Genomic DNA, 11,425 nt, shown 5'->3' on the forward strand with positions numbered 1-11,425 from the left:
TGGCTAGATGCTAGTGTGTTTTATGTCCGGTCACTTTTATAAATTTTCACTACTTAGCAGGTAGTAAGCAACTAATATCATGCACAACATGAAAAGCGGATTTTAACTCCTAAAAGGCATGATAGCTCTTATAGTGGTTGTATTGTCTAAACTTCAGTAACCTTTTATATCTATTATTATAGTTCCATTTACATGACAAATAGAGCTCAACTCTCCCAATATTCTGGTGGAAGGTGGAACAGGGTTAGGGATAAGTGACATTTTCTGATGGAGACATTAGAGTTGATCATCCGCCCGTCTAGTCCACCATCTTATTTTCATTTTATTTTATTTATAAGCTTGTTTGTATTTTATTGTTATAGGATTTTATTTGTGTTATTTTGGGCTTTATTGAAAATTATTTTTTGTATAAGGAGTTTTATGTTAATTGTTCTTGTTTGGGCTCTAGATATAGCAGACTCTCATCATGATTAGGATTTAATGAAAATGAATTAAAATTTCTTCCCACGTTCTTTCTCTCTTTCCCCGCCTCCTTTTCTTTCTTCCTCCTTCCTTCTTTTCCCTCTTCTATTCCTCCCTCTTCCCCTTATTTCCTTGTTTTGTCGCCACAGCATCCTCTCCCGTGTACAGTCCGTCAGCAACTATCTTCTTGTTCTGGCGCCGTAGCAGCCTCTCTCGTGATCATCAGTGCTGCATCATTTTCTGAACTGTAAAAGTGCATGCAAGACTACAGGGAAGATGGTTTAATGTTGTAGGATCATGGATATAAATGATCTGGGTGGATTGGAGTTTTGAGGAGGTGCCACAAGCAATATAACAGAGTTCTAATCTGAGGGCTAGACTAGTTGATCCTGTATATGGGCTAACATGGGTATCTCCAGAGGTTGTGGAAGGCGACCATTGAAAGTGTAAGGCCATTTCAGATTAGAATTGATCAAGGTTGGAAAAAAGAGGAGCTACATATATCGCCTGATGTTGTTGAGTTTTTTTTTTTGAGATACAGGCACTTAAAACGCCAAAACAGCTTTTTTGCTTTAAATGATTTGGCAATACTAATGGGATGCCTCAAAAATTGTGAATGTTGAATTTATTTGGTGCCTAGAGCTTATAATGAACATGCTAGAGATTAATTTTGTGAGTTTGCTGATATAGGTGGGCAGAAATGGCAGGTACTAACTTAATGATAAATTGGCAATGTGCCAGGTCATCGATTATAAAGGTTATAGAAGGATATTTGATCCAAGATCTGGAGTTCCATGCAAAGTTAAAGCCATGGTTATGGAAGGATTTTGGTGGATTTAGCCATGGATCTTTTTCAATCAGGTCTACACCTAGAAGTGAGGAACAAGACTGGGACATCATGCCCGCTAGACCTAAGCAAATTTGGGCCAACCAGCCCATCTCACCCCAGGCTGGCCCAGAGAGATTCGGCTTCACATATTGGGCTAAAATTTTTGGGCCAATTGGAAATTGGGCCTATCTCGAGCTCGTGCTCAGCAAACTTTTTCCTAGTCCAACTCTATAGTCATCTATATAATTATTTTTATATTTTCAGTTAGATTTACATATTATATAATATATATTTTATTTAAATTTGAAAATTAAAATTAAAATAAGGAAAGGTGGGATTGGGGTGAAAATTCTCACCCAAATCACTTGTTTCCATGCTCCTTGCCCTCCTGCCGTTGGGCCCCCATCCCTCCCCAGAACCTTGTCAACGCCACCTTCCTCCTGATTGACCAGTGATGTCACTGGCTTTGGGGTGTCCCCTTCCTGTCTAAAGGTTCCTCTCTCTCTCTCTCTCGCCTTCTCTCCCCCGTCCCCCTGAATGAGTTGGACCTGGATTAGGTTGGTCCTAAGTCTGATTGGTTTGAGCCAAGCATGAGCCTGAGTTATCAGGTCAGATCAGGCATAGGATGTTTCATTTCTCAGTGGTCTGGGCCCAAGCCCAACGTACTTACCTTGCTATTGTACCTCGGCATGGCCCAAAGCCTGCCCAGCTCGACTGATGCTCAGGTCTACTCTTAGTATTGCTCAGATCTCATAGTTTGATGTTCTTCTCGCTCTCTAAGAAGCCTTCTTTTCTCCTCTCTCATGATGTTACGTTGCTATGTATGACCAGGGAATATTTAGCATCACTAGGTGGTCTTTTCAGATTGCATGGGATTGTACATGTTCCATGTATGTGGAAGGAAAGCTGGCTTTTGCTGCGAAGTTCCGTTTCCATTAAAAGAAGAACGTCCACCCAAAAGTCTCTCGTCTTAAAAATGATTATGTCGTCTACATCAGCCCTTTACTGTTATCTCGTGTCTTTATGATGCCCCACAATGGAATCCTATATCTTCTTTCACATGTTCATCTGCCCTCACACATGCTTCATGCTAATCTATGCACGCTTACTGTCCAATTCATCTAATGTTCGGATAGGGGAATGATTTTCCCAGGTATGTCTTTGAGCAAAAACTGCACATCTCCACTTGTCTTGCTGCATTGAAATTAATTCATTATCATGTGTATTTCTGAGGTTTTTTTTTTTTAATATGTATGTGTACTAGTGCACAAATTGTGCTTGATAATTTGGTGCCACCATTTTCTAATGTTGGCTTTGGCTTCTGAATTGTAGGTCCCTTATTTTTAAAAGAAGATGTTTAAGTCAGGGTGCTGTTCTCTTTGGTTTTGTCTGTCAGACTTTTGCATCCTATTCTGCATAACTTCATGTGACCTATGCAGCCTGCTGTGCATGCCTTTCCATCCAAATCAAGCTTACCGATTTCTGCTTTTCATTAATGGTGTCTTGTCATCGAAATTTGGTGTTTTATTTATAAGTTAGACACCATCATGGTATCTATGATTGATTTTGTTTTCAACAGAAGATACTTAATAATGATGTCATAAAAATAGGTAATACAGTACATTATATCAGCAACAGATACATAGAACTGTTCCTTGAGAAGACAAAATACTCGTCCCAGTTCCCAGTAATGACATCCATTCATCATAAATTATGTTTAATCTGTATAAGATAAAAATCACCATGGTGATTTTGTTTTCATTAAATATGCTTAAGAAGGATGCCATGATAACAGAAGTTAGATTTACATCAGAATAGATACCTAAGTGTCCCCTTTGTATTATACATTGTTATATTAGAAAAGCTAGATAAATAACTCGTTCTCTTTGTATTTCTTGTCGCTGTCTTCTCTGCACCTGTCTGTCATTATCCCTATTCCTGTTGGCAGCATATTAGCCATCTTACAGGTAATTAATTATTCATGCAGAAGTTTTCAAAGCATATGAATTTAAAAGACTTCATGGACAACGTTAATAAAGCTGTTCGGTTTTTATTGCAGCCGTATACATTTTTGCTGGTTGTGCTTGAATCTTTCTTGTTTCAGTGCTCTTAACTGCAATCACAAGGATTAGCTCTCCAGTCATCATGTGCATTGAATGTAGAATGATTGTCAAAACCTTTAGAAGGCTGAACTCTGCATGCTACCATATGTTGATTGAATAGATGACTTATTTGCTCTCTTAAAGTGTTTATTTTTTCAAACCTACTATATCCAAGGTAAACACACAAGACTGCTTGTTGTCACTGTGGATACATGCCTTTTCTCACATTCTTTCCTGATCTCTAACAGGTGGGGATATATTTACCATGTTATGACATATTGTGCAACTGGTTGAAGAGTTTACAATCCACAAATCTCCAAACTTTACACCTTGTGCTCCCCTGATTGCTAGCTTGATTGCAAGCTCATTAGCATGCATAGCTTGCTCCAATTGAGCTGGCGAGGACACATATGCAGGTACGCTTCTCATGTTTACAACTTTTTCACTAATGGAGAATTTATTCATGCTTAAGTCGACAATTTTGCATAATTGGTGCTTGCTAATTCTAGGTACTTCAGCAGATGATCATTATCTGTTGAAGACTTAAGAGGGTGGAATCCTTTTGTTCTCCCTTCAAATGGTACTTTTTTGAAAGTTTTAGTTGAAAAGGTTCCAAAAGTTTTTAGTGCTGATTTTTCTTGCTCGTATGTCCTATCCCTTTGATCATCAAAGGACCACAGAAAGATTTGATCAAATATTTCCTGCTAGGATTTCTCCTTGAAAGTTGAAACTTGCTTAATCTCCACCATTTACAACCCTAGTTGTAGCCGAATAAGGGAATGGATAATTCACTTGTCATGAAACAAGTTCCTTATGAAATCATGACCCATTCCCCTCCCAGTCAGTGTCAGAGGTTCCTAGGCAATGCCCGACAACCTTTGGAAACTAGTGGACTTGTCAATATTTCTAATCCATATATTTCACTTGATTAGACTTCCCATGCAGCTAAGAGATTTGAGATTTACCTCGAGTTTTAGCCATCTTGTTTAGCATATACCCCTTGCCAGTTCTTGACAATGTTGTAGACGGACATATCTTGTGCCAGCTATTTCATTTCTTGGCGAGGTCCACTTTAATGGGCTTATGACCGTCTAATCAAAACATATCTTCTCTGTCCACTTCCTTTAAATTGATGTGGCCTACAAGTCAATGCAAGTTCTTGGTTTTTAGGTGAAAAATGGAATCAAGTTCTGATCATTAGAAAAGCAAGACATTAAAATTCTGATGTTGTAAGTTCTTAAAAGAGGAAGATAACTGCGGTATATATTAGATACTATTAGAATGGGATAGAATTTGTTGCTTCCTTGCTTTAAGAGCTACTCTATAATTAAGGATTTGACCTTTTTTTCACCCTTTGCAAGAACTAAACTTTTTCCCGCAAAAAACTTTTGCAATCACTTTCATCAGAAAATCTGGTCATAACTTCAGATTTTCTAGGGTTGTCTGATCCCAATACCTACTTGCATTAATAACCCTCCAATTTGTTCTCCTTATCTCGGTCTATCAAATGACCTAAAGCAGCCCAACTTTTTTTTCTTCTGGCAAACAGTTCTATCACTTCGAATTTAGCACGAGGCTCTGTGTGTTTTTTTTTTTTGCTGGTACAGAATCATGATTTTCAAAACTGTTATCTTACAATTTTCCTTTCCACCATGATTTTTTGTTCTTAGAGGATCTATGAACCTGTTCTACTGTGACAGGCATTCAAAGAATCTCAAACTGGAGTGGGGCCCCCAGGGATGTGGAAAACTTTACTTGGCATCCTTTCACCACACAGAAGTACAAATTACATTGAGAACCATATGTGTTGTCTTTTTACTTTAGTGGTTATTGTTAACATACCTTCAAGATGCTATTGGAAAAGGAAGATGCTAGCTTGGCCACTTAACCAACCCCCACCTTTCCCCACTTCATATAAGCATTTTTTTTCCCTTGCCATCATATCACAAATATTAGTCAGTACTTTACTTTTTGGCAAATTCATTATTGTTGGATGATATTTTATTCATGTTTAGTCCACATGAAACTTGTCATCAAAAAATTATGTTATCACTGAACTTATCGAATAATATAAATAGTGCAAGGGTATCATACACTATAGATGGGTGTGGGAGCACAACTTGACCATGATGTTCCTTTTTCTGCTATTTTCTGCTCAAATCTTGAGCTGGTGCACTTTCACTTTCATATGCTTTATTGTCGTGCGACTTTATTTATCTTTGTCGAAGTTATAAATCTGCATAGCAGCATGTTATGGTTTATTGATATGTTACAGGCACTTATGATCTGGAATTCTTTTTATACAGATAAGAAGAAGCTTACTTGGGTTGGTGAGGAAGGGAAGGCAGCTAGTATTCTGGGGGCCAACTTTTCAGCAGGTTTTCTTGCAGGTAGTCTTGCTGCTGCTGCTACATGTCCGCTTGATGTTGCAAAAACAGGACATCAGATAGAACTTCATTCCTGCCTCAAATATACTAACATAGTGTTATATCATTCTTCTATCACGAAGCATGTGTTGTGTTAGGATTGATGGTTTTCATAAAACTGACCCAGTCGGTAATTTATTAACTTGCAACTTCATATATCAGATTTGATCTCTTCTTTTACTGTTTGGCATTGCCCAAGTTTTCCTGACTCAGTCGTTATTTAGTTTTCTTGGAACTAAATACTTTTATTTCATGACACATTTGACACTTTTTACAGCTATCTAATTAGTTAGTTGAGGATGCCGCTTGCAGAAGGATCCAGCAAAGGTGCTGAAAATGACCATAAGGCAAACATTAGCTGAGGTTTGGAGGTATATTTCTCATTTAAAATATGTGACTATCATTGTGGGAAGGATCTCTGTCCTCAAAAATGACATGCTCAATGAACGCTTATTTATGTATAAAAGAAAATTGATCTGACCATGCATAATTAACCTGTTGCAATGAGAGAATCCCATTAACAGCTTAGTTAATTTGGATTACAAATATAGGTTCTGGTTGAGGTTCTTCCGACAGGCAGGTTTTGTTACGGGCGTGAGACATTCAATGGGGTCTTTTAAGACGCTGCTACTGCTGTTATAGCATTGCCATTCATGCAGCAATTGAGTCGTCCATATGTCGGTTACTGATTATTAATGACAAAATGGATTTTGCAACTGTAGATGGGTCAATGGTATACAATCTTTGCTGCAGATATATTATAACCTTCTTAAAGTGAAAATTTCTAGAAATTTCAACAAATCAGAGTGCTTGTCTCCCAGAACTTCATGATATTTATGGCATGAAGGAAAGCATGAAGGGATTTTTTTTGCAGGTGTAGGGCAGTAGGGCCACGCATGGTATGTCATACGTTACCGAATCGGTGGTACGGAGTATACTTTACTATACTGGTTTGATAATGGTACATAGTATGGGGGGGGCATACCGACACTCGGTATTATGCCGAACTGGCCTCCATGCCGGACATACTGACACAATGACAGAGTGGCACCGGTGTAGGGCCCGGCACCAAGATGGCGTATCTTGGGACCATGTGTTGGGAGTGCAGGCGCGTTGGTTGGAATTGTTGTTTACTTGTCAAGTATGGCCTACGTAGAAGGAATGCAAATTCATAAACTATCCATGGAAATTCAAACTTCCCTAACCCAGCAGCCCCAAAGGGATTGTTCCTTGATGCAGACAGATGCACGCTAAAGCTTTTGAAGGCTTGAGAGCTTGGTAAAGCAGGTAACTTGACGGAGAAGGCATGAGAAGCCTTAAACAGCTTAACCGATATTAGTTAATAAGATGCAATTTGCCTTGCAGAAACTTGCAAGCTATCTTGTCAAATAGGTAAGCACTTCTCATATCAAGCTGTCAGGGCCATATTTAACGGATCTTTCTGAAAGTATGATCTATTTTTTAAATTTCTCCAGGTGACTTTTATGGATGTGGTCGTTTCCTCTGTAATGCTGTTTTTTGTTGACCATTTTTTAAAAAATAATCTTTGACAGCATAATATATGACATTGAAAGAGGCAACTAAATGGAATTAAAGTTGAAGCATCTCTTTTGCATGTGCCTGGCTACAATTTCCTTTTGTCCTAGGCTTTTAAAAGTACAGTCTCCAATGTAACCATTACTGGACTAGAAAATGCTACTCCGAAAAGGGGTAGGGTATTGTTTCTCATTACTGATGCATGGCTAGCCTCGACTTTGCTATCTATGTATTCATATATCTCTTCTTGTCGGGAATGTGTCTCTTTAAAGTATATGGTCATTAGCAAAAAAAAAAAAGGGGTATTGCTTCTCAGCATCGTTGCATAGCTAGCTTTTGCAGGGTTGATCTTAGCAGTGAAATTGGTTCAATGTTGGATATACCCCTGCTATTCCATGAATACTTAAGGAGAATCGCAGCAGGTTAATAGTGTTTGTGGTGTTTAGCAGGTTTGGGTGATGGCTTATTAATTTCAGCAAAAAGCAACAACATATTGGTTAATGGGGGAGCGGCAATCCTTGTTTGCTTGCTCTAATGTATTCTAAAACTTATTAAGGAATATGATGAACGTCATGTTCTTGTTTGGAATGGTGTTTTAAGTAGGTAAACCCCTTGGGTTTTCCTGCTAACGGTGCTGAGCTGACAGATTATACTATTACAGGACTGGATGACTGATATAGATTCCAAAGATTGAATCTCCTGAGACATCAGCGGTGAATGAACTTGGAGATCCCAACTAAACTAGGTAATTAGTTGTAGCACTATTTGTTATGGTTTGTCTTTTTCTTCATCTTAGCTTCTTTGCTAACTATTCATAATCTTAAGGCTAATCTTCTGTATGCCCAACGTTTCAGTGACCCTTGGAGGTTTGGAGGATAACAGGAGGAGCTCGTTGGTTAAACGAACACTCCGATCCTACAGGTTCTCTTGGAAGTTTCCCAGTATTTCCCACGATTTTGCTAAAAAAGAACATCCAAAAATAAAAACGAACTAAATCATTTAAGCATAAAAACATTTTTTGTTAACAATCTTGTATTTGAAATAGATTCGACATTTTTTTTGCCTAAATTTTAGCATAACATCAGTTTTTCCATTCCTTTTTTCTGGCAGGCTTGATGCCCAGATCTTTAAATTTCAGTGTCAATAAAAAGTTGGTAATTGGGTATTCTTCTTTATTATGAGAACAGAAGTTGCATCCCTTATCAGCCTGGCGACCCAGAGCATCTGTTCAGTATCCGTTCGAATTCATACTCCCACAAGTTCCAAACCTAGCGAGCACAACTTGGAAGTTACTGCAGGGGATCAAGATAATTAGTCTTGCTTCCCAGGCTATCAAAAAATGACACAGAATGCTATTCCAACAACGCAGAATTGCAGAAACATCAACGCTAGAACGTCCAATTGACTGCCTGTAGTAGGGCTTGCAACCCTAACGGCAAATAATTCAGTCATTAACCAAGATTTCTCAGGACAAAGATTGTTATGTCTGCATTCTTTTCTAAATCGAATAGTCATCCATTAACGCTGCCAGCACAAGTTCGTACCTCGGCCAGGCATAATGAATAAAAATCACTGGATTTCAAGACGATCAAATATCAAACACAAGCATTGAATGACAGCTCTTCTAGAATTTTAAAACACAGCACATTTCATGTCTTCTCCATGTCAATACACATACAGGCAGCAACCTACAAGCAGTAATTGTATAGACATCCAGCAATTAAAGATGCGGCACGCAAGTTTCAACCCACAAGCAGCAACCTTGTCCGAATGATACCAAACCATGAGGCATCAGCAACTAAAGATGCGAAAACGCATGATTTCTGCTGCATTTATGGGGTCTGTTGGTTGATATAGGGGAGAATGAAGGAATCTGGATGGAGACATGCATAAAAAAAGAATCTCATCAAAACCACGGCCAGTAAAAACAAAACAACCAGAGGTTCAAATCCCAAACCACAACAGATTCAAACAAAATGAACAACCAGTCCAACCATGCCCGCTCCCTTCCCTAACAAATCCATCAATTCAGTCCATGAATGGGCTTAGAAGAGCTTGTAGGGGGATGAAGCATCCAAGGGGTGGATGAGATAGGTGAGGACTAAGGCCACTAGCATCAGCACGTAGGCAATTCCTTGGTCAATCGATGTCCCTGCAGAGGAGCAAAGAAACAAATCATTCAACATCATCAGTTCAAACTACACACGATGGATATCGGTGATTCTACAACAGCTAAAGATAACAAAGTGGATAGCCAAGTCCTTGGAACTGGTGGGCGGTTGAGAAGGCAATATCTAGGCAGTTGGAAAGCTTAATGGACATCAGTTTGGATAGGTTGTCAGTAAAGCACACTGTCTTCTATAAATGTAGGATTTTGAAGCATAAATTGATGCCAAGGCAAACTTATCCTCAGATAATAACACATGCTGAAGGCAAGCAATAAATTTTCCAGATTTTCCCATCCAAGGACACCAGCAGACAGTTAGTTGATTTGAGTTGTTCTCAGAGTGCATAGTCTTTTTCTGATTCACTGAATTTTGAGGTCATCAAACATTTCAGCGAACCATAAATTTTGAGTGGCCAAGCCTCCCCTCCCCTTTCATCAGAAGAAAAAAAAAGATATTTTTTTCCCCTCATTCTGCATTCCTTTGGAGAGAAAGAGAATGAGAGTCAAATCAAAGTAAAATAAGATCTATCAAAATGTTATAAAATCCAGATTAAATATCAATTAATAATAACAATTTTAAAATTTTCCAACAGCTAAGAAGCGATTTGAGAAAACGATACTGGAGTTTACGAATCAAGCACAACCATATATCAAAACGACTTAGATATTAAAAACACGCCGCAGAGAAGCCTCAAGAAACGGGAAAAATCCAAACTTTTAAGAAGAATGTAAGGAAAAAACAAAAAAACAAAAGAAAGAAAAAGGACAAGAACGAAGATTTGGGGAAATGTGGCTAACCGTCGCTGGTCGGCGCCGGTGCCGGAGCCTGGGACTGGACGGCCGGCAAGACGATGCCGAAGATAAGGGCCGCGACGGCCATCAAACCAAAAGGAACTCTAGGGATCACCGCCATCTCCAAGACCGACCTCGCCTTCGGATCAAGAAATCAAAGATCAAACCCTGGAAACCCTTGATCTCCCTCCCTCTCAATAACACCAGAAAGAGAGGTGGAGAGGATACGAGACCAGGGATTCAAGGACCGAAAGGCGAAGCGCCGAGTTTTTTCTTGTCCGCCCTTCCCTTTCGTTAGTATTTTTATTTTCCCCTGACGTTTTTTTATAGAAGGAGGGGGGTGGGGGTCCGGGGGAAGGAGACGAAAAACCGCTGAGCTTCGCGGGGCCCACCCATGTGAACGTCCGGTCACAGCTCGCCACTCCGCCAGCCTGGCTATCTGTGAGCTCTCTTCCGCTCCTGGGGCCCACGACATCCCACGTGGCGCCCCAATCGTGGATGTGAGGCACTCGGATTTTGATGGATCGATTTCTGCCGTCCATCTGGTGCAACCCTGTATACGGTACCGCAAATATTGTGCGCAACGCCGGAGCACCAATAGATACCGTCCAACCAAACCTAGGCTAGATCCCGTCTGGTGGTGTTCGACTCATGCCCAATTGCAACGCTGGTTGTGTGATAGCTGGCAAGTTTCAATTATCCTGTCACAACTCGCAATTCATTTTCTTCAACATAAAATGGTCTTGGAATGCTTTGCCATTCAAGGCATACAATTAAAATTTTATATAATGCATTGATTAGCTAAAGAAGAAATTATTACTAATTACCATGGAATCGAAATGCAAAAAAAAAAAAATTATTATAGATGTCTAGGTTTTTTTTACGATCAAATATTGCCATATATCTAAAGTAGGAGATTCATATATTGTAGATGGAAGGGGATGGATTGCCGGTGCATAAAAAGTTTTAAAATGATGTAATTTTGGACAATGATGATGGAGATTGCATAGTCGCTAGCTCCCAAGTCCACCAAAGGAACCACCAAATGCCGACCCTAACAAACTCGAATTAGCTCCCAAGTCCACACTCCAAAACATTCATCATTTCATAT

The 11,425-nt window shown here is 39.4% G+C and overlaps 1 protein-coding gene across 1 annotated transcript; it reads right to left on the reverse strand.

Annotated features, from left to right (window-relative positions):
• Window positions 1-8,914: 8,914 nt before the first annotated feature.
• On the reverse strand, window positions 8,915-10,633 carry LOC103709178 (arabinogalactan protein 41-like). The gene is made up of 2 exons (XM_008794442.4): window positions 10,321-10,633; window positions 8,915-9,507 (listed from the first exon to the last, which is right to left on the reverse strand). The coding sequence occupies exons 1-2, from the start codon at window positions 10,433-10,435 to the stop codon at window positions 9,401-9,403; spliced, it is 222 nt and encodes a 73-aa protein (XP_008792664.1). The 5' UTR covers window positions 10,436-10,633; the 3' UTR covers window positions 8,915-9,400.
• Window positions 10,634-11,425: the final 792 nt, after the last annotated feature.

The sequence above is a fragment of the Phoenix dactylifera genome, chromosome 9 (genome assembly GCF_009389715.1).
Source record: "Phoenix dactylifera cultivar Barhee BC4 chromosome 9, palm_55x_up_171113_PBpolish2nd_filt_p, whole genome shotgun sequence".
NCBI classification, from domain to species: domain Eukaryota; kingdom Viridiplantae; phylum Streptophyta; class Magnoliopsida; order Arecales; family Arecaceae; genus Phoenix; species Phoenix dactylifera.

Bases quoted from the DNA above. Each gene is read 5' to 3' on its own strand.
- LOC103709178 (XM_008794442.4), bottom strand. From the start codon at position 10,435: ATGGCGGTGATCCCTAGAGTTCCTTTTGGTTTGATGGCCGTCGCGGCC. The intron at 9,508-10,320 runs GTTAGCCACATT...GCTCCTCTGCAG, and splicing joins ACCGGCGCCGACCAGCGACG to GGACATCGATTGACCAAGGA.